This window comes from Astyanax mexicanus, chromosome 11 (assembly GCF_023375975.1).
Source record: "Astyanax mexicanus isolate ESR-SI-001 chromosome 11, AstMex3_surface, whole genome shotgun sequence".
In the NCBI taxonomy this organism is placed as follows: Eukaryota; Metazoa; Chordata; class Actinopteri; order Characiformes; family Acestrorhamphidae; genus Astyanax; species Astyanax mexicanus.
Window position 1 is genome coordinate 41,627,573 of NC_064418.1, and position 23,813 is coordinate 41,651,385.

Below are 23,813 nucleotides of genomic sequence, written 5' to 3' on the forward strand. Positions count from 1 at the left end.
AGACTTAAATTTAAAATGAGTCACTTATCCCTGCTCCTGGGCTCGGACCACAGGACACGATCCTCAACTTGAATAATTATGCAACAGATTATAACAGATTATAACATATTATAACAGTTCTGCGTGGGTTTAACATGCAGTGTACCGATGCAGAGAAACGCTTAATCACTGTTTGACCTTGGCCCATGGCAGTGTGAATATTCTAGAACCATCACCCTAGCCTTCAGATGATTTCAACACAGCCAGAGCTAAACATTCAGAGTTACGGTACGTAAATGGTTATATACTGCAGTGTTTACATGAGTTCAAAGTCAAGTGGGCGGGTTTTGTAACATGCAATATTGAAAGAGGGGTAAAGTTGGTACGCTGCATGTTAGGTGTGTGTTTGCTGAACGCATATGTGTGTGTGATCTCTTAGTCAAACAGGTCCACAGAACTGCAAAAATGTAATGCTGTTCTGCTGCCATATTCAGATATTGAGAGCCGATAAGATAAATCAGAAGATTAATGCTTTACTTGAATCTAATATGCATTTATTACAATATAACAATTCTGCCTAGATTCTGCCTAATTCTGCAATTCGGTTTTTGCACTTTATACTGAAAGTTGTAAAAACTAGCAAACCAAAAAAAAGAACAAACCGACTAGACAACCAAACAAACTGACTTAAATAGAACAAAGATAACAGATGACACAGAAAAGAAAAAAACATATTGCTGTCGCTTTTAAACTAAATAAAAGTGAAAAAATGTGAGTCTAACATTGAAAATAAGCTTCAGAAAACAGTTAAAGTTTCATAACTATTAGTATAAGATTTTCGAAGCATGGTCCACCCAACTGGGGAAACTGATTTGCTTGTTTTGGGCTGATTTTCTATTGCTATTTATAAAGTTTATGCAGAAATAATATGTATCACACATCTTATTTAGATAAATGCAGTGTATTACAGTATGTTGCGTCTGAGAGTGTGGATGTTACCTGTGTATCTGTATAAGTGTGTAAGTGATACAGGGGTTTCTGCAGTGTAAACTCTTCTTGGTCAGGATGATGACGGACTCTCCACGCTTCAGTCTGTCCCATCATTCTCTCTGGATCTGCCTCCGCCACTACAGCAACCTGCAAAATAAAGCTATGTAAGAAACACTTGCACTATAAGGGAATATGTTCTTTTGTAGTGGTGTCTGAGAACATAGTGGAAAGTGCACCAGTACACTTTAACACTATAATCCAGTGCAACAAGTGTGACTGCCATGCAAACCTTCATAATGTTCCTCAGCAAACCAAGAATATCCACAACAGACTTTATCATGAGGTATAAAGTCCCCCAACATTGAGCTGTGGACCCATGGAACTCTGTTCTCTGCAATGATGGCGCTCCATCCAATACCATTGGGATGAGTTGGGGGCTTTGCTGTGACAATTTGACTGCATTCAACCAACATTAGTAAGATCACATATTGATATTGGATGGAATGTAAGAACTTCAGTTATCCCAAAAGTAGTTTATGGAGCTCCATCACTCCCAAAACAGTCCACAGCTCTGCAGTTTAATGTTGTGACCATTACACCACTATACCCAACACTTGCCACTGAATGTGGTGAATTCTCACTAATCAATTCTCCAAAATTTGCTACTTTAATGCCAAGCCTTCCTATGGAGATGCATATACAGTATGCAAGCTGTAGGTATTCAAAGTAACATTGTGTCAGCAATAAAAGCAATTTAATATAGATTAATCAAGTGATTATCAGGCTATGTACAGACATGAAATGTGCACAGAGACAGATTAAGTAGATAGTTAATTAAATCACATTATTGTTGCTTCATTTAGAAGTTGCTTCATTTAGAGTTCAACCACATATTTGGGCAAAATGTAACATAATTCACTAATTCCTACAATTACACTGGAATGGCAAAAGTCATAAAACAGGCGCTGTTTCATTTCCCCTCTTTTCTCCCCACTGCCTCCAGTTTGGTCCCACCGGCTGGCCAGGGTTGGCTCCGCCCCTGCCTACAACATACGGCAGGATCTGTGAGGGTCCAGATGCTGCATACCTGGGCCAACGACTGGGACTACGCCAAAGACTAACTTTATATAAATTGTTATCTAATACATTGTTAATACTATCGAAATTAAAACTTGTTTTATTATTGCATGCTTGCCTCTGGAGTCTTCCTGGTAGAAGTAGTATTGTGTTCCATAACTTGCCACATCTCATGAAAACTAAAATACACAGCACTGACCTGCTGAATGGAGCCGAGTGGAGTCTCCGGAATTAAATATAAAAATATGTGCTGTCCACTTCTATAATATATTACCAGTATATATGTGACTGTTTATCGAGAAATGTTAAAAGCTCACACAACTTAATGAACATACTGTCTTATACATCTGGCACCTAATCTATCAGGCTTTGAGGCCTCGAACTCCGATAATTCAGGTTGTCTTGCCATGAGCACACTGGCTAGTGATCAACCCAACTCACAGGATAAAACCTCACAACTTTTAGCAACTTTTAGCATGTCAGTGTATAGATGTTTGCCACACAAGTGCACAAAGAGAGAGAGATAGAGAGAGAGATTGGGAGATGTAATAGTTAAGAAAAGAAGGGTAGGCAGATGAAAAGAGGTGTTTTACCAATCACTGAGATAAGGATGTGTATTTAGACGTAATGCAAAGAGAGGCTGAAATGATAACAGCCCGACAAACAAAGAAATCACTTTTAGTGAGTTTTTTAAATCTAGTCATTATCATTTCCCAGCACACCCGCGTTTTCCTGCGTTTTTTTTTTCACCTGATTATTATTACTATTTAGACAGAAGTGTCTTAAAGTCTTTTTCCTTATAAACATATGAATTCAATCTATTGTCTTCTAGCAAATGTGAAAAAAAACACAGAGATGAAATAGGATAGCTGCTTCCTTCATGCATATTGAATGCATCCAATCAGACTGTCTGACTTCTATCTCAGAATAAAACTGTATTAAATCACCGAGGAGCTCAACAGCTGTGACTTGTCAAAACTAACTGACACAAAACAAACCAGATATCATAACACAGATCACCTGTCTCACTTTTTCATAAGCTCTGCATTCTGCTGCCACTCTTGAGGGACTGCCTGTTAGACCACATGTGCTACTCAATGCCTCCATCTGGAGAGCAGATTTATTTATTATAAAATAAAACAGTTTGAAAAGCAGACTGGCTGAGCCACATCCAAAATCTGTTTGAAACACTCCCTATCAACGCTGGCATAAAATAATAAAATATGTCAGTATTATGGACCAATAGAAATGCATCCACAATGACGGTTACAGTTAAGGTTTTTCCTTCTCCTGTAAAGTTACCATTTTGGAGATGCAAGGTTTTTGCATGACAGCAATGATGTGTAAAAGTTTGTAGATTCCTGATCTTTGAATCAAGGACTGTGTCTTCTTTTTCTGCAGTAAGCCTGTACACTACATGTTAAAACATTGCTGTGAGGACATGATTGCACTCAGCAATACAATAATCATTAGTGAGGTCAGCTACTGATGGTTGGATAAATGATTTGGATCAAATTCAACTACTGTCTGATATGGACAGAGCTCCATCACTTAGCATGTTGCATTGGGGGCTTTATATCCATCTAATCAATATTTTTCATTTGGGCATGAGAGGGAGCATCCATTGCAATTGGTAAGTCAGTGCCTCTTCGTGTGCAGTTGAATACATACACACACACACTCGCATTTAACAATACAATATTAATGTTCTCAAGCCATTGTATTGTTCATGGAATGTACTTTTCCACATTTACTGCATTGTTGAGACAAATGCAATAAATTGTAAAATCCTGCTATAACAAAGCTGAACATTTATTGCATTAAGCACACTCAATAATTGTACATATAAAACAGGTTCTTTTATATATTGAAAGAAAACTTTGTTTGAACTCGTTGGAAGTTGCAGAAGAACAAATCAGTAATATTAAATAGAACTGTTATGTGCGGCTCTGATCATAAATACCAGCTGATTATATGCCAACCGGAGTGCACCGGCGGAGGAGAGAAGAGGAGGAGAAGAGAGCTTCAGAAATTGAGCACTACATCATCTCTGTATGGTAAAACTACATGTTTTATGTTTCCCCACATGGGGGCAGTACTGCTACAAAAAAAATATGGTGTGATAAACAGAGAAAGAGAGAGAGAGAAAGAATAAGAAAGCAGAAGATGCAGATAGAGAGGCAGAGAGAGAGAGAAAAAGAGATAGAGAAAGAGAGAGAGATTTGATTGAGGGAGAAAGAATAAGAAAGTGGAAGATGCAGATAGAGAGGCAGAGAGAGAGAAAGAGAGACAGAGAAAGAAAGAGAGATTTGAGGTAGGGAGAAAGAATAAGAAAGTGGAAGATGCAGATAGAGAGGGAGGGAGAGAGAAAGAAAGAGAGAGGGACAGACTTGAGGTACAGAGAAAGAATAAGGAATGGAAGATGCAGTGAGAGAGGCAGACAGAGATTTGAGGAAGAGAGAAAGAATAAGAAAGCGGAAGATGCAGAGAAAGAGAGTGATAGAGAGAGTGGGAGAGCGAGATTTGAAGTAGAGAGAAAAAATAAAAAGAGGAAGATGCACGAAGATGCAGATAGAGAGGGAAGGAGAGAGAAAGAGGGAGAGAAAGGACAAAAAAGTGAAAGCAAGCGAAAGAGGCTGCGAAAGAAAGAGGGAGCAAGAGAAAGTTAGTGAGAGAGAGAGGGAAAGAGAGAGAAAGAAAGAGATAGAGAGAGAGTGTGTGTGTGTGTACCTGGTTGCGTAGGTTGTTGAGTCTCTCCTCTCTGTCCTCTTCCTCTTTCTGTCTGAGACGCTCTTTAGCTTCATGATCCTGCTTTTTCTGCTCCAGCAGCTTCTCCCTAAACTGCACTCTACAAACACACACACACACACACACACAAACATTATATACACATAATAATTATCAAAACACACCATTTAACTGCACTTCTGTAACACACCACAGAAACACACATACACACACTTGTAAGTGCCAGACCTATCTTGCCTCGGGCAAAACAGCACAGTCTGCAGAACACACTCTCTAAACACACAGCCTAAACTCACACACACCTTCATAATCTGCCCTAACCCATCTTCACCACTATCTCTCCTCTTGTGTCTCTTGCCTGTGTCTGTTCTCTCAGAGTTCCCTTGTTTTCCTACACTCTCTCTAATTTCCTCTCTTCACCTCATCCTGTCCACTCAGTGATCTATTACTCACACGTTCACATTCACCATTCTCTTTCTCAATAAATATTTTTCTCCTTTATCTCTCATTCCCTCCATCCCCCCCACACAATCTCTCTCATGACCCCTAGCTGTCTGTGGCCACACAAATACCCAGACAAGACCCTGCAGACAGGCAGTCTGATCATCCACACACTTCCTGCAGCAGCAGCAGTGATGAAACGTGATGATCATTCAGATCATTTAAATGCAAAAATGGTGCCAGATACAGATGTTTCATTGTAATCAACAAGTAATTTTCCAAAAAGAATTTAATATATTAATATATTAATATGTTATGCATCATTAAATGAGCTACAGTGTCTAAAGTACACCAGCATGGTGGAGCTATATTAAGAAAAATGGGGTTCTCATAAAGTGGCTGGTAAGTGAATGTCAAAAAAAAGATTATATTAGGTCTATATTTGGTCTTGGAACAAAAAATAACTCCATGATTTATCCTTATTTTACAGGGGAAATACTAACTTTCATTCCCCTAAAAAGACCAGAGTGCAGATTTCCAGTAAGTGTTATTATAACCAATAATTTAAGTAAATAATTATAGCTGCTGAGTACCACATAGTAGGTACTGATGTATTCATAGTAAGTACTAAGTAATTTTAGGTAATAAATAATTGATTACAGCTACTGAGTAACTCATACTAGGTAATGGGTAATTCAATGTAGAACTGAGTAATTCATTGTAATTAACTGCATAATGCATTGTAGGCACTGATTATTTCACAGAAGGACCTGTGTAATTAACAGTAAATACATAGTAATTTCTTGTATGTACTGAGTAATTCATTGTAGGTATTAATTCATTGTAAGTACTGCATAATGCATTGTAGACACTGATTAATTCATAGGAGGTACTGAATAATTCATAGTAAATATTCAGTAATTCCTCATATGTATTGATTAATTAATTGTAAGTACTGCATTATGCATTGTAGGCACTGACTAATTTACAGGAGCTACTGAGTAATTTATAGTAAATACTCAGTAATTTCTCATATGTACTGAGTAATTAATTGTAGGTAGTAATTCATTGTAAGTACTGCATAATGCATTGTAGGCACTGATTAATTCACAGAAGGTTCCTATGTCATTTATAGTAAATACTCAGTAATACCCCATATGTACTGAGTAATTATTTGTAGGTAGTACCGTAATTCATTGTAAGTTCTGCCTAATGCAGTGTAGGCAGGCACTGATTAATTAACAGAAGGTACTAAGTAATTCATAGTAAATACTCAATAATTCCTAATATGTACTGAGTAATTCATTGTATGTACTGCATAATGCATTGTGGGCACTGACTAATTTACAGGAGCTACTGAATAATTTATAGTAAATACTCAGTAATACCTCATATGTACTGAGTAATTATTTGTAGGTAGTACCGTATTTTATTGTAGGTACTGCATAATGCAGTGTAGGCACTGAATAATTAAGGTACTAAGTAATTCATAATAAATACTCAGTAATTCCTCATATGTACTGAGTAATTAATTGTAGGTAGTAATAAGCTGCAAATACTGTATAGTGCATTGTAGGCAATGAATAATTTTAGTATGTAGCGAATAATTAATTAATTGTAATTAATTCACTGTATGTAGTCAGTAATTCATAGTTAGGTTTCAATTAGTTCATTGTAGGTATACTAAACAATTCATAATAGTGAAAAAAGTACAATGCTGTCAACACAAAACTAATATGTCTTCCATCAGCAGGATCTCCAAAAATACTTCAGCACAGCCAAAAAGAAACTCCTTCAGACATAATAAATCATAACCCAGCTCAGGGTTCATCTTCTGTATCTGTAGAATCATTGATATCTGCAGATTCCAGTGCAATAGATTCAGCATAACATTAAATAAAGATGCAGCAGAGAAAATGAAATCTGATTGACTGTAATCTGTTGTGAGAACACACTATGTCAATATTTTATATGTTAATAATAACTGTAGGTCAGCAGTTCAGCTCAGTGCTCTGCTGTTCATTCTAACACAGTCAGCTGATGAAAGTGAGTGGAGTGTGGTGTGGAATGTGGCTGTCATGTCTAAACTGTCGTTTATCTGTCCTTGCCTGTCCTTGTATTTAAGCTTCAGTCACTGAGGCTGACTACCTCTCTTTATCTCTCCTGGCCTGCTCCTCCAGCTCTCCCTTCAGCTGTGCCAGTCTCTCCTCTTCTCTCCTCCGCCACTTCATGCTCCTCCTCCTCTGCTCCTCATGAAACTCAAGCAGCTTACAGAAAGAGAGAGAGAGGGAGAGTAATTATAGCAGCTTATAGACACAGACATGCATATTTTTATAGGAGTAATAGGTATTTACACAGTCCAGTCACAATAAAATAACCACCTTATCCATCTTAACAGCTCCACTCAACATATAGGAACACTTTGTAGATCTATAATTACAGACTGTAGCCCTACAGGTATTATTTGGGTGGTGGATCAGCTGACATGGTGGTGGTGTATATATTCACGTCATACGTCTTTACGTACTTACCAGGGGTGGATTTTACCAACACGCAAACCACGCAATTGTAACAAGGAGGAGGAGGCCGGATGCAAATGCAAGTCATATTTATTTTTAGACATAACAAAAAAGCAAACCAAAAACTGAGACAAAGAAAACACTTAAAGTAAACACTTAAAGACTATAAAACAAAAGATAAACTAGGTCTTGAGAAGCAAGGAACAAAACACTATAAAGATAACAAACCAGAACTGTAGACCAAAATAACAAACACAAGGGACAAGGTCAAACAAAAAGCGCGACAGAGAACAATGGATCACATGAGGTATTTATACACAGGCACACACTAGGGACACCTGTGGAAGTAATGAGGGGGCGGAGTTACAAATGAGACACAAGGTGACAACACTAATGGCTTGGGCAGGGCTAGGGCGGGGCTAGGAGACAGAACAATAACAAAACAATGCCATGTGCTCAAAAAAGCACATGGCTGGAAACACAAGACAAACAGGGCAGGAGCACAGAAAACCAAAAGAGGGAAAAACACAGGACAGACACAGGCTAATATGTGACATTACCCCCCCTCAACGGCGCCACTACCAGAGGCGCTGAGAGAGAGGGAACAGAAAAACAAAAGACAGGGCTAGACAAGACCTGGGGACGAACCCAGGGGCTGGAACAGAGTCAGGAAACTAGACAGGGGGTACTAATTTGGACTGGAACGGAGACTGGACAGGTGGTAGAAACAGAGACTGGACAGGGGATGAGAACAGAGACTGGACAGAGGGCTGTACATTGGACAAGGACACAGACTGGACAGGGGGCTGAACTAGAGACTGGACATGTGGCTGGACATTGGACAAGGATGCAGACTGTACAGGGGGCTGGACATTGGGCAGGGATGCAGACAGGTCAGGGGACATGAACAAAGACTGGACAGGGGGCTTAGACTGGACAGGGGACAAGGACTGGACAAAAGACTGGACAGGGGACAAGGACTGGACAGGGGGCTGAGACTGGACAGGGGACAAGGACTGGACAAAAGACTGGACACGGGGCTTAGACTGGACAGAGGGTTGGACACTAGACAGGGATGGAGACTGGACAGTGGCCGGGAACTGGGACTGGACAAGACTGGGCAGGGGAACTGGGACAAATACACTTACTGGGACTGACACGAATATGGTGATAGGGACGGGAATAGAAAAACCACAATAACAAAACAATAACAAAACAATGCCATGTGCTCAAAAAAGCACATGGCTGGAAACACAAGACAGGAAACCAGGGCAGGAGCACAGAAAACCAAAAGATGGAAAAACACAGGACAGACACAGGCTAATATGTGACAGCAATTGCTTGGGGCCCCAGGGATCAGGGATTTTGCTGGCCAAAAAGGTTGGTAAAAAAAATTTAATTTATTTTTGTTTGACACCGAAGAGATACTATACACGCAAGTTAAGCTAGGCGAGGTAGACTAAGGTAGCTTCAGCACAACCATGAAACTGTCTTATCCCAACGGTGCCCAAAAAAAAAAAAGAAAATTAGGGAAAAGGAAGTCCAGCACAGAAAGCTTGACAAAGCTCACCAATTTTTTTCGCATTTTTTTTACGTCTGACGAGGATGAGGTAAAGTTTTGAGACCACTAGGTTGCATATTGCATTTTGCTATACAAAAGAATCAATTTGATCAGGGCCCCCGGAAAAAAAAAACATTGCTTGGGGCCCCAAAACTTCCAAATCCGCCCCTGGTATTTACGTTACACGTACAGCCTCTAAAAGAGAATCCAGCTCAGTTTTACTGAACGCAAGTGGCTGGTGGGGCAATGGAGACTTCAGAAGGGGAAACTCAGAGCTCAGTAGCTCATTCACTCATAGTAAAAACAAAGTTTGTAGAGCTCTTAATCTCCTAGAATGGGATTCATCCGCTCTGAAAGGAGACCGCATCACACCCGCCCAGTTTAAAATGATTCTTCCACATGTTTGGTGCAATTACCCATTCTCACCAGAGAGGGCCCTAAATCCCAAATGTAACCCAGGTCTTAAATGGGTCACAAAGACAGATAAATTAGATAACTGCAGAAAGTAAATAATGAATATATATTTTTATTATTTCTTTAATTATTCTGAAACAGTATAAATTAATTAATAGAAAAAAAGAAGAAAACTCCCAAACAGTGTTTAAAATGAAAAGGAAATCGTTTTTATTTATTTTAGATAATAAATGAAATAAAACTTTTAGGCGCTAAACAGCAGCCAATCAGTTCTTCAGATGATCCATGGTGCTAAACAGCAGCCAATCATAATAATCCTCTAAGAGACAGAGGCGGAGCCTGTTGGTTAGTGGACGTCAATCCCTGGCTGTTTTACCCAGAAAGTTCTGCGGGAGGAGAAGAGACAGGTCATGCAAGAAGTTCTCTGCTTAAAGTATTAAAAAAAAAAATACTAGAAAACGCTAGAATTCAGCGTTGTGGTTAGTGAGTAAATCACTACCAAGCTGACCGCTGTTAGAGTTGAGGCTGCAGAGTGGAGAAAGGGGGAAAGGCTCACTTATTGTGCCTCGTGAAACTTTGCCAGTTACACGCTCCGGTAATCTCCAGGTGGAGGTAGAACCTGGTGTCCATGTGCCCTGGGGTGGTGTGTGAAAACCCTGGATAGGATTCGGTGAGTTTAGAATATGTTTATAAATGTTTTCTGACCAGAATTTTCGAATAAATAGAGAATTAAAATAGCGCTAATTAGCCTAGCGGCTAACGTGTTTTGTTATGCTAAGCTAGCGCATTAAATCTAACCTGTGCTAAGCTAATACTAAGCTAATTTAGCCTGCGCTAAGCTAACGCTAAGGTAATTTAGCCTATGCTAAACTAATGTGTTGAATTTAGCTTATTAAGCTTATGCTAAGCTAACCCTCGTGTATATATTTCAAGCCTGAGGCTATGCTAACGCTATTGGTTAAGGTGTGAGATGAGTTTATCCACTTATAAATGTAATTTTATGGAACGGTGGAGATTTATTAAGCTGTATTTTGGATGTTTAAGACCTGTTTTGAATGTAATACTGTTAAAAGTAATGTTTTTACTGAGTTCGGTTATGTAAGTGTATTTAAAAAAAAAGTTAAGAGTTATGTGAAACTCAGACACTGTTTTATGTAAACAGGCCAGTTTTTTTGTTGGGTGAAATGGATTGGAAATGGATCTTCCCGAACACTCCTCGTGTCGTTCAGCTGCACACGGCCGGTGCAGTGCGCGGTGCTAGGATGGCGAGCCAAGCCCGAGGACCCAAGTGACTTCATTACACTTCATTCACATTTTCAAACACTTGATAGTGAACATTAAAGAAAATTTGTGGACTTTAAGATTATTTGAGTAAAAAGGACACTTTTATTTTATTTTATTTTTTTTTGAAAGACAGGACACTCTACAAAGATACTGAAAAGGGTTAAATTTTAATTGGTTGGATTACTGTTATTTGATTTTGATAATTTCTAAGTGGTTTTGATATTCATTTATTGTTTTTGCTACAGAGAATTGTTATTTTTTTATTTCTGGTTGTTTGTTAAAGGGTATACTATTGGTGTAAAATAACCTAGAGGTTTAATTGGATAACAGTAATTATAATAATACTTACCTTTAATCAATAATCCATTAGACCTAGAAGAAAGAAATAATTAATTAGTTATAAAATACCTATAAATAGATTAAAATAATAAAATAATACTTACCTTAAACTGCATAAATACCTCTAAAATAGAGAACACAGGTGATTAGAGAAATAATAGTAATTAATATAATATTAAATATACAAATACTGAAATACAAAGGGTATACTTACCATTTTCATTGTTGACCAAGGTTATTGAAGGGTGAATTCTTTTGGAAACTGAGTAACTGAATTGTTTTTTATTTATTTATTTACAGAATTTATTTTGTTACATTGTTTTATTTACCTACTGGCATTGATTGACATTTTAATACACTTTATTGCTGCACAAATTCTGGTCTCATTTCTTCCATGTGTATTGCTCCTAGAGCGAACCTAACTGGTCCTAGAACTATCCTAATTATTTTATCAAGTAACACTCATTGTAGTGGTTGTGTAATTGGGTCTATATATCTGTGGTGCTACAGAACTTGGCGAGCCAGCCAGGAGTAATAAAACTGGAAGCAGTGAGACCAAATAATTAGAACACACACCTAAAAACTATATAAATAAGCTAAACAAAATCTAGATCTAAAATAGCACTCAAAGTGTATACTCACCATGGAAATTGTAGAACAGGAAGAAGTTAATGTTGCTAACTCAGTTCTTGTTAGTGGGTTAACTGAGACAGAAACAGATACAGAACTAACTGACTATTTAGAGCAGCATGGCTACATTGCAAGGGTACTGCGTATTGATAACCCCACGTCAGCCTTTCACAAAAATGCAATAGTGGAGTTTAAAAGTTCTTTAGCTCTCAGTACTCTAAAACCCTTACTGCCATATACTTACCGTAGTTCAAGGCAAAAAGATGTCTCCTACAAGATAACTGCTTTGGCAAGCGTATACATGCCTTCAGCCACAAAAACTGATGCAAACTGGTTCCTAGCCGAATTCCAAAAGCTAGCAGCACAAAGCAGGAAGCCGTTAACAGAACTTCTACAAGAGCAACTCCTTCTGTGTCGTGAAACAATGACATGTCAAGAAGATAACCAAACTGGCCGAATCCAAGATAGTTCCAGTTCATGGGAGGCAGAACCTACAAATCAAGTGTCATCAGCTTATCCACAGTCACCAACGAATGCTCAGAGCTTCCCAGCGATTAACTCAGAGAGACGATCTGAACATAATGTGGTGCTCACACCAGAGGAATTGAACCCTCCTGCTATTCAACGCGTTGTTGTTGAACATGTTGTAAGGAGTGGAGAAACTGCAGCACATGCAAATGCCCCAGTAAGGCTTAGAGTCTTTTCAGGGAAGAAACCCCATCCTAATAATGAGGTTGACTATGAGACATGGAGAAACAACGTTGAACTACTGTTGCAAGACCCTGCAGTGTCAGACTTGTGTCGATCCAGAAGAGTTCTTGATAGTCTTTTGCCTCCAGCAGCTAATCTAGTAAAGCATCTGAGTCCACAGGCTACTCCAAGAGCTTATCTAGACCTACTTGACTCAGCTTTCGCCACTGTTGAAGACGGTGATGAGCTCTTCGCAAGATTTCTGAATACTCTACAGGATGCTGGTGAAAAGCCGTCCGAATACCTCCAAAGGCTCTACATTGTTTTAAGTAAAGTGATCAAACAAGGCAGTCTACCCACCAGTGAGGAGAACAGGCACCTGTTACGCCAGTTTTGTCGTGGATGTTGGGATAATGGGTTACTTGCTGACCTCCAGCTGGAGCAGAAGAAGAATAACCCACCCTCATTTTCTGAGCTATTGTTCCATCTGCGTATGGAAGAAGATAAGCACATTGCCAAAGAGATGAGAATGAAAAAGCATCTTGGTAATGCAAAGTTTCGTGCCAGCTCCCATGCTGTCAGGGCTGAGACTTATGTTAGCCAAGAAGAAGAAACCCTTAGTGCTGAGGTTGACAACCTAAGAAAACAAGTCAAAGACTTGCAAGGGCAACTTAAAGTGTCAAAGCCAAAGCCAAAATGCCCTGAGTACTCAGAAGGTGCTATTTTAGAGCTGAGACAACAAGTAGCCCACCTGCAGAGTCAAGTTGCCAACATGATGGTTCCAGAGCCACAGAAACCCATTGCAGTGCTGTCTGAAATGAGAAACAAGAAAAGAGACAGAACAGTGACACAAGAAACACAGACCAGTGCTACCAAAGAGTCCAGTCAAAGGCCGAGACCATGGTACTGTTTCTGCTGTGGAGAAGACGGACATACTGCTGTATCCTGTCCAGCTGATCCCAACCCTTCCTTAGTGGCTGCTAAAAAGAAGCAGTTAATTGAGAAGCAGCATGCTTGGGACCGTGAACACAGTACAGTGAACCAGACAATCTCACAGAGAACTAAGAACCCTAATGTTACCAGGGCCAGTGTAAACAACCAAACTACTCAGACCATAACATACGGTAGCTTACCAAGAGGTCTAGTAGGGACCAAGTGTATTTCTGAAGTGATCATTGATGGACAGAAATACAACTGCTTGCTTGACACAGGGTCACAGGTGACAACTGTTTCCAAATCCTTTCATGAGACACATCAGCCAGCCCTGTGCTGTAAACCTATTGGTGATCTACTAGAAGTAGAAGCAGCTAATGGACAGCCTGTTCCGTATTCAGGTTATGTAGAATTGAACGTCACTTTTCCAAAAGAGTTTCTAGGTACAGCTGTGGAAATTCCTACCTTAGCATTAGTTGTTGCAGACATCAGTGAAGCAGCACGACCCACCTTGCTGATAGGAACCAATACTTTGGATGTCCTGTATGAGAAACATTTTGAGAAGAATCAGTTGAAACATCAGTCACCACATCATGGCTATAAAATGGTCCTGAAAACACTAGAAATGAGACATAAGCAAACTGAAAACTGCACAGTAGGCACGGTAAGGCTTCATAGTAATGCACCCAAAATCATTCCAGCAGGCCAGTGTTCTATTTTAGAAGGATCCGTGAACCACAGAGGTGCTGACCGATGGGTTGTTCTGGAGTCACCCTCAACAGCTTCTCTTCCTGGTGGTCTCATTGTGACCAACAGCCTGATTACTCTACCTGACAAGTTTCACGCTAAGCTGCCTGTGGTACTGAGGAACGAGACAGACCATGATATTACCCTAACTCCTAATCGAGTCCTTGCTGAATTGCATGCACTGCAACAAATCCTGCCCAGTGATGCATTGAATAAAAACTCCATTGACACCTCACCTATGACAGCTTCTGCCATAGATGCAAGTATCAAGTTTGACTTTGCTGATTCACCTGTCCCAGCTGAGTGGAGAGAAAGGATAGAGTGCAAACTGAGAGCTATGCCTGAAGTCTTTGCTCACCATGACCTGGACTTTGGACACACAAACCAAGTGAAACATCGCATCAAGTTGTCTGATGAAACTCCTTTCAAACAGCGAGCTAGACCAATACATCCTCAGGACTTTGATGCAGTAAAAAGACATCTAGAAGAGTTGTTAGAGTCTGGAGTAATCAGAGAGTCTGAATCCTCCTTTTCATCCCCTATTGTTGTAGTCAGGAAGAAGAACGGTGAAGTAAGACTCTGTGTAGATTACCGGAAACTCAATCTGCAAACTGTGAAAGATGCATATGCCCTACCTCATTTGGAGGAAACCTTTTCTGTGTTGACAGGATCCAAATGGTTCTCAGTTCTTGATCTGAAGTCAGGGTATTATCAGATTGAGCTAGAAGAAGCAGATAAACATAAAACAGCTTTTGTGTGCCCACTTGGATTCTGGGAATGGAATCGTATGCCGCAGGGGATCACTAACGCCCCAAGTACATTTCAAAGACTCATGGAGAAGTGTATGTCAGACCTCAACCTCCGAGAAGTCATTGTCTTTCTGGACGACCTCATTATCTTCTCAGAAACCTTAGAAGAGCATGAGGAGCGCCTTTTCAAAGTCCTCCAACGACTCAAGGAGTATGGTCTCAAGCTATCCCCTGAGAAATGTAAATTTTTCCAGAAGTCCGTCCGATACCTTGGACACATTGTATCCAGTGATGGAGTGAAAACTGACCCAGAGAAAATTGCAGTCCTGAAGAACTGGCCGAGTCCCAAGAACCTCAAAGAACTCCGTTCCTTTTTAGGATTTGCAGGGTACTATCGAAGGTTCATCAGAGACTTCTCGAAGATAGTCAAACCCCTGAATGAGCTAACTGCTGGATATGCTCCTAAGAGGAAAGGATGTAAGCTGACCAAAAGTCAGAACCAGTACTACAAGCCAAAAGAACTGTTTGGGGACCGCTGGACAGAAAACTGTCAGGAAGCTTTTGACACGGTCATCGCTAAGCTTACTTCAGCCCCTGTCCTGGGATTTGCCAACCCCAGTCTGCCATACATCTTGCACACCGACGCCAGCACCGTTGGCCTTGGAGCTGCCTTATACCAGGAGCAGGACGGGCATCAACGTGTAATAGCATATGCCAGTCGTGGTCTTTCAAAAAGTGAAGCGCGATACCCAGCGCATAAGCTTGAATTCTTGGCCCTCAAGTGGGCTGTAACAGACAAATTTTCTGACTATCTATATGGCAATTCATTCACAGTGATAACTGACAGCAATCCTCTGACGTACATCCTCACTTCAGCGAAGTTGGATGCTGCAAGCTACAGGTGGTTGTCAGCATTGTCAACATTTTCCTTTAAGTTGCAATATAGACCTGGCAAACATAACCTCGATGCAGATGCCCTCTCACGACATCCCATGAATACTAAAATTGATGACCCTTCTTCTCAGAAAGAACAAGACCGAATTAGACAGTTTACGCTGCAACACTTACCAGAGCTTACCACTAATGCAGAAGTGAGCACCGAAGTGGTCCAGGCAATCTGCGAAGCTCGGTTAGTATGCCAGCCATCCTTGAGTGCATCAGAAGTCGAACCCATTCCCTTAGTCGGATCCCTGTCTACTCATCCTGATTCTTTACCTGATGCTTTTGTGTTGGGCGAACACTTTGAAGGGTTTCCAGTCATCCCAATGATAACTGAAGTTGAGTTACAACAGAAACAGAGGTCAGACCCTGTTATCAGAGAAGTAATCTCATCTTTTGAAAGGGGAGAGGTGCCAACCCCATCTGCAAGAAGGGAGATGCCAAAACTTTCTCTGATGTGCCGAGAGTGGAATCGGTTACAAATGAAGGACGGAATTTTGTACAGAAGAAGACAACTAGGACAAGATGTCAATTTCCAGCTAGTTCTACCAGAAGAACTAAGAGAGATGGTAATGAAGAGCCTCCATGATGACATGGGCCACCTAGGGTTGGAGCGTACCCTAGATCTTTTAAGAGCACGCTTTTATTGGCCCCAAATGGCATCAGATGTGGAGAGGAAGCTAAAGACATGCAGTCGCTGTGTACTCAGGAAAGCACCAGCTGAAAGAGCCGCACCATTAGTTAACATCAAAGCAACAAGACCCCTAGAATTGGTGTGTATGGACTTCCTGTCATTAGAACCAGATCGCAGCAACACCAAAGACATCCTGGTGATCACAGATTATTTCACCAAATATGCTGTGGCAATACCTACTCCCAATCAGAAGGCCAGGACTGTGGCGAAGGGCTTATGGGAGAACTTCATAATTCATTATGGTGTTCCTGAAAAGCTGCACAGTGACCAAGGTCCTGACTTTGAGTCCAAAACTATCAAGGAGCTGTGTGAAGTCATGGGAATTCATAAAGTAAGGACTACACCATATCATCCACGTGGTAATCCGGTGGAACGATTTAATCGGACACTACTGAGCATGATTGGGACTTTGCAAGAGAAAGAGAAGTCGTGTTGGCGAGATTTTGTTAAGCCATTAGTACATGCTTATAACTGTACGAAGCATGACAGTACAGGGTTTACCCCTTACGAGCTAATGTTCGGAAGGAAACCAAGACTGCCAATTGACCTCGCTTTCAACATCTCTGTGAACAAGGAACATGAGAAGACTCACTCTCAGTATGTGAGCCATCTGAGAACTCAACTGGAAGAGAGCTATAGATTGGCTACCGAGAATGCTGCAAAATCTGCTGAAAGAAACAAGGCACGATTTGACAAAAGAGTCACTGAATCAACCCTAGAGAAGGGTGATCGTGTGTTAGTGAGGAATGTGAAACTGAGGGGAAAACATAAATTGTCAGATAAATGGGAATCTGTTGTGTATGTTGTTGTGGGCAGAGCAGGAGAACTCCCAGTGTACACAGTAAAGCCTGAGAACAAGGCTGGGCCCCTACGTACATTGCACAGAGATTTGCTCCGACCGTGCAACTTCCTATCACCAGAAGAAGCTGACCTTCCTATTTCTAAGGTTAGGAGACCAAGAACAAGACAGATGTCACCCAAAGAGAATTCAGAAGAGTCTGATTCTAACTCTGATTCTGATGACTACCCAATCTACTATTCTTCAGTTCCCTTAAGGCTTGAACCTGTTGAAATTGTTCAGATCCATGAGGATGAAAGAATACCAGTTGACTCTAACTTCAGAATCCAGCTTGAACCAGCTGTAAAGAACCCGTTTGCTGAACCTGAGATTCCTGAAAGAGAAAACTTACCTGAGAAGATCCCTGTAAAAGAAAACCTACCTGAAAGATTAGCAGAAAATGAATACTTACCTACAGACCATGTCGACGATCCAGCTCTAAATTCTGAAATGCTGCATTCTGCTACACCTGCTGAAGAGGTACCAGAAAACGCAGAACACCTACAGCCTTCCACAGAGGAATCTGAGGATGAAGAAACTCCAGCATCAGTGAGACGCTCCACAAGACACAGAGAAAAAGCCAAGAGACTAACCTATCCAGAGCTAGGCAATCCTCTGATATCCATTGTCCAGTCCCTATTCCAAGGTATGACTACAGCCCTCACTCAGTCTCTTATAGAAGCTGCCTCTATGGAATATGCCAATCCTGCTGTGAGACATCCCACTAGTCCAATGCACAGGGATGTGCATGCAGTTAAAGACGGGAGGGTGTAACCCAGGTCTTAAATGGGTCACAAAGACAGATAAATTAGATAACTGCAGAAAGTAAATAATGAATATATATTTTTATTATTTCTTTAATTATTCTGAAACAGTATAAATTAATTAATAGAAAAAAAGAAGAAAACTCCCAAACAGTGTTTAAAATGAAAAGGAAATCGTTTTTATTTATTTTAGATAATAAATGAAATAAAACTTTTAGGCGCTAAACAGCAGCCAATCAGTTCTTCAGATGATCCATGGTGCTAAACAGCAGCCAATCATAATAATCCTCTAAGAGACAGAGGCGGAGCCTGTTGGTTAGTGGACGTCAATCCCTGGCTGTTTTACCCAGAAAGTTCTGCGGGAGGAGAAGAGACAGGTCATGCAAGAAGTTCTCTGCTTAAAGTATTAAAAAAAAAAATACTAGAAAACGCTAGAATTCAGCGTTGTGGTTAGTGAGTAAATCACTACCAAGCTGACCGCTGTTAGAGTTGAGGCTGCAGAGTGGAGAAAGGGGGAAAGGCTCACTTATTGTGCCTCGTGAAACTTTGCCAGTTACACGCTCCGGTAATCTCCAGGTGGAGGTAGAACCTGGTGTCCATGTGCCCTGGGGTGGTGTGTGAAAACCCTGGATAGGATTCGGTGAGTTTAGAATATGTTTATAAATGTTTTCTGACCAGAATTTTCGAATAAATAGAGAATTAAAATAGCGCTAATTAGCCTAGCGGCTAACGTGTTTTGTTATGCTAAGCTAGCGCATTAAATCTAACCTGTGCTAAGCTAATACTAAGCTAATTTAGCCTGCGCTAAGCTAACGCTAAGGTAATTTAGCCTATGCTAAACTAATGTGTTGAATTTAGCTTATTAAGCTTATGCTAAGCTAACCCTCGTGTATATATTTCAAGCCTGAGGCTATGCTAACGCTATTGGTTAAGGTGTGAGATGAGTTTATCCACTTATAAATGTAATTTTATGGAACGGTGGAGATTTATTAAGCTGTATTTTGGATGTTTAAGACCTGTTTTGAATGTAATACTGTTAAAAGTAATGTTTTTACTGAGTTCGGTTATGTAAGTGTATTTAAAAAAAAAGTTAAGAGTTATGTGAAACTCAGACACTGTTTTATGTAAACAGGCCAGTTTTTTTGTTGGGTGAAATGGATTGGAAATGGATCTTCCCGAACACTCCTCGTGTCGTTCAGCTGCACACGGCCGGTGCAGTGCGCGGTGCTAGGATGGCGAGCCAAGCCCGAGGACCCAAGTGACTTCATTACACTTCATTCACATTTTCAAACACTTGATAGTGAACATTAAAGAAAATTTGTGGACTTTAAGATTATTTGAGTAAAAAGGACACTTTTATTTTATTTTATTTTTTTTTGAAAGACAGGACACTCTACAAAGATACTGAAAAGGGTTAAATTTTAATTGGTTGGATTACTGTTATTTGATTTTGATAATTTCTAAGTGGTTTTGATATTCATTTATTGTTTTTGCTACAGAGAATTGTTATTTTTTTATTTCTGGTTGTTTGTTAAAGGGTATACTATTGGTGTAAAATAACCTAGAGGTTTAATTGGATAACAGTAATTATAATAATACTTACCTTTAATCAATAATCCATTAGACCTAGAAGAAAGAAATAATTAATTAGTTATAAAATACCTATAAATAGATTAAAATAATAAAATAATACTTACCTTAAACTGCATAAATACCTCTAAAATAGAGAACACAGGTGATTAGAGAAATAATAGTAATTAATATAATATTAAATATACAAATACTGAAATACAAAGGGTATACTTACCATTTTCATTGTTGACCAAGGTTATTGAAGGGTGAATTCTTTTGGAAACTGAGTAACTGAATTGTTTTTTATTTATTTATTTACAGAATTTATTTTGTTACATTGTTTTATTTACCTACTGGCATTGATTGACATTTTAATACACTTTATTGCTGCACAAATTCTGGTCTCATTTCTTCCATGTGTATTGCTCCTAGAGCGAACCTAACTGGTCCTAGAACTATCCTAATTATTTTATCAAGTAACACTCATTGTAGTGGTTGTGTAATTGGGTCTATATATCTGTGGTGCTACACAAAACTTACGGACATTAGCTTTAAATACTTTTGCTAATTTAACTGTATATGAATTTATTCCTTCAACTCAGTAATGTAGGTTTGCTTGGTTGCATGAACTACTCTTTTTTTGAAGGTTCTACAACCAGCCTTGCTCAAGGGCCCAGCAATGGCAGCTTGGTCAACCTGGTTATTGTAACCCTATGCTCTAATCAATGAGCCACCAATGCCCAAATACTACCCAATTACAGCAAACTGTCCTTGACCAATGTGCAGCAAAGAATCCTCAAACCATGATACTTCATCCACCATGTTTAACAGATGTGATGATTTCTAATGTTGAAATGATGTGAATAAAGACATAATACCTAATACCTATTACTTAAACCAATTAGCTTTATTGGTTTGAATTAATCTGCACACATATATTTCTTCCATTAGGCTCCTGGCTTATTTTTTAAAGCCTGAAGCAAACCTCACACAGGCAGTATTTTTTGGAGTGTACTGATGCATGCCTCCATACTATCCTGACATCCTGCACACTATTCTTATTTGGTGTTGTCCTGATGGTACACTCACCATGCAAGGAAAAGTCTTTAGATGTTACCCTGGGGCTTTTTGTGGCTTCTTGTAGCAGTACTCTCTGCACACTTGGTGTGATTTTTGCTGGATAACCATTTTTTGGGAGAAAGTGCACTGCTGGAGGCCAAGCTTCTTTGAAATGGATTTGTAACCTTTTCCAGCCTGGTGAGCTTTGATTACATTTTTTGGAGGTCTTCAGGAACCTCCTTTGTTCAAAACATGGCACGTTTCCATATACCTCTGTAGCTAAGATCCAACTCCATGTTTCTGAAGCAGGGGAGGACCTTCTATACTCATGCATAAAGTTCAACTGCCTTGAAATTAGCTCATGCACCTCATGGTTCACACACAATATATAGAAAAAGTTATTGGGACACACACCTTAATCATGCAGTTTTTTCATCACATTCACTTTTTTCTTTTTTTTTTAATCTAGTGTATAAAAAGCACTATATTCATATCTGCTTTAAGATATCTGTTACAAATTCCATAATAATGTATATGGGTTTATGCAATCTATGCAATTTCATAAAAGTTTCCGTAGATGTAATGTACAGGTGTCTAAATACACATGTCCATATTGTGTTTTTTTTTTTATAATTTTGCTCAACAAATAAATGAATAAATGAAAAAATATACTATGACTTATGATGATCTAATCATATATTAGGTCAAATTTAGTCAAAATGCAGAGTAATGAGATTTCTGCAGTGACAATCCACTCAAAAACTCAAGCAGTCCCAAAGAAGCACTTTTTCTAATACTTGTGTGTGTGTGTGTGTGTGTGTGTGTGTGTGTGTGTGTTGGTCAATGGAGTCACTTTCAGACTTCTTGAAGTACTCACTGAAGTAATTAATAACTTGTAATTAAAACAAATTGTTCTGGAGGGAAAGATGGCAGAGATGAAGTTTGATATTCATGTTCCTCTCTCATTGATTGTTACAGATGGAATGATGAAATGTGTTTTTGGCAATGAGATAACGGTTCACGGAGCGAGGGAGGAGAGCGTGGAGGCAGGTATATATGTAATCCATTACGGCCCAAACGACATCATCAATCAGCGACAGCCCTGGAGGAAGTGACTTCATTAAGGAGAGCAGGAAGGAGGAAGGTGAGGTCACACAGTCAGAATCTCCAACACAAACATGGAGGAGGCTGAGGAGACACCCACACACACACACACTCGCGCCGGAGACGACACAACACATTCATCAAGCTAATGAGGCCAGCAGTGGCTCGCAGCCTTCCCTCACAGCATGCGACTCTAGATACACACTGTTCCTAACACTGCTCTGAGTAATCGATTCTGCAATACTATAACAGAGCTGATGCTTAAATAGCTGTTTTTTAAGACGAGTCTTATCCTAAGATAAAGCCTTTTGAAGTGTCTTTTTCAGACACTTTGTTATACTCCTGTCAAGTGAGAACTTTCATCCGTGGTCTTTGTGATCTTTCCATCGCTGCCTGGGGTGATATCTGATGCAGGGCTGTCGTGACTGTGCGGATTTAAAGCAGAAACATGGTGTTTATTCTGATTTCTTTGGTTAATGTTGAAAGGAGCTGAATATATAACTGTGTGACTCCTGAGATAAAACCCTTCAGTGCTTTCCTACTGTTTCTATTTATCCTGTAAGAAAATGTATTCATTCAAAAAGCCCCAGGCAATTGAAATCCATTTATTTCTACACAAACTATACATTTACAAAGTATAACCTATAATTCTCCTACCAGTGTCCAGTAAATAACCAACAGCCTGTGATAAAACGTCATGAACCAAAGACTTACATTGTGTCCTATGAATTTTGCCACTTCCCATGGGAGGTAAAGAATATAGCACTAACCTGTGAAAAATGTGCATTAGAGCTTAGATCAGACCCCAAAAATCTAGCCTGACCTCACAGAGAGTTTAAAGGCTGAAATCTGAAATCAGAATGATTTGACCCCTGAACAGGCCAGGATTTTTGTCAATTGTCTGCCTGACATTACCCCACTAAATCTTGAGGATTTCTATTCAAGCAATACATAAAAAGGTTTTATGTTTGATAAAGAACATTACTGAAAAGTATAATTGTGATTGTAATAGAAAATAAAAAAAACACATTTAAGTAAATCTGCTAATGTCAAATTACAGCATAATGAATAAAACCATAAAAATTGGCTCTTTCCTGAACTTCATTTTAAAATCAATATTTTCCTGACTACAAATCAAACAGTACAAACCTTTAGTTTCGTTATGTTTGTCTAGATTTATGTCTATTTTCAAACCTGCAGAATTTGGGTTGATTCCCGTTACTGATCTGAAATCATTAAGTGAAGTAGAGAGTGAACAGGCAGCTTCTCCAAGTGTCCCGTAGGAGATTTCATAACCCTCAAATGTTCAGAATGTAAATAACAGGATTTTGTATTACCTACACCTGTAGCCTGTACATGGGACAGGGCATTTCAAAGGGTTAATGAACAGTGCAGAAGAAGTATAGGCCTATTACTTAAGAAAACTGTTGTGAAGACGTGTTTATGCTCATCAGCGGCACATATTTACGGTGCCTGTACTTCACCCCTGCCCCCAAAAGTTTCCACTGTCTTGCATGGTAGTCACATCTGCATCCCCATATAAAAAAGGTGATTTTAAGTTTAGGCGTGCAGAGCTTTTTTAAATTTAGCTTTTAGGAAGGATGCATGTTTTCTGATGCCTAAAGTTTAAACCATTAAGGCCAGTGCTGCATGATTACTGAGCCCCTTTTCTGACAACCTTTTTTCCCAGTGTATGTGTTACTTTGCTATATTGTGATTCTTATGCCTTCATAGCTTTATAA

General features: G+C 39.6%; 1 protein-coding gene and 2 long non-coding RNA genes across 5 annotated transcripts in view; 1 reads left to right on the forward strand and 2 right to left on the reverse strand.

Moving 5' to 3' along the window:
- LOC103025319 (coiled-coil domain-containing protein 148) overlaps positions 1-23,813 on the reverse strand; it is a 112,969-nt gene that overhangs the window by 2,304 nt on the left and 86,852 nt on the right. For all 3 annotated transcript variants that reach the window (XM_022680135.2, XM_022680137.2, XM_022680136.2), the window contains 3 exons: positions 7,384-7,502; positions 4,777-4,894; positions 979-1,116 (listed from right to left, as the gene is read on the reverse strand). In XM_022680135.2, coding sequence (XP_022535856.2) covers positions 979-1,116; positions 4,777-4,894; positions 7,384-7,502 — 375 coding nt within the window. The remainder of the gene's footprint in view (positions 1-978; positions 1,117-4,776; positions 4,895-7,383; positions 7,503-23,813) is intronic.
- On the forward strand, positions 1,052-2,157 carry LOC111194885 (uncharacterized). The gene is made up of 2 exons (XR_002651334.2): positions 1,052-1,133; positions 1,973-2,157. It is a non-coding gene; the product is annotated as an uncharacterized LOC111194885 (long non-coding RNA).
- LOC125804947 (uncharacterized) lies at positions 11,674-20,040 on the reverse strand. The gene is made up of 3 exons (XR_007441168.1): positions 19,940-20,040; positions 14,071-14,146; positions 11,674-13,484 (listed from the first exon to the last, which is right to left on the reverse strand). It is a non-coding gene; the product is annotated as an uncharacterized LOC125804947 (long non-coding RNA).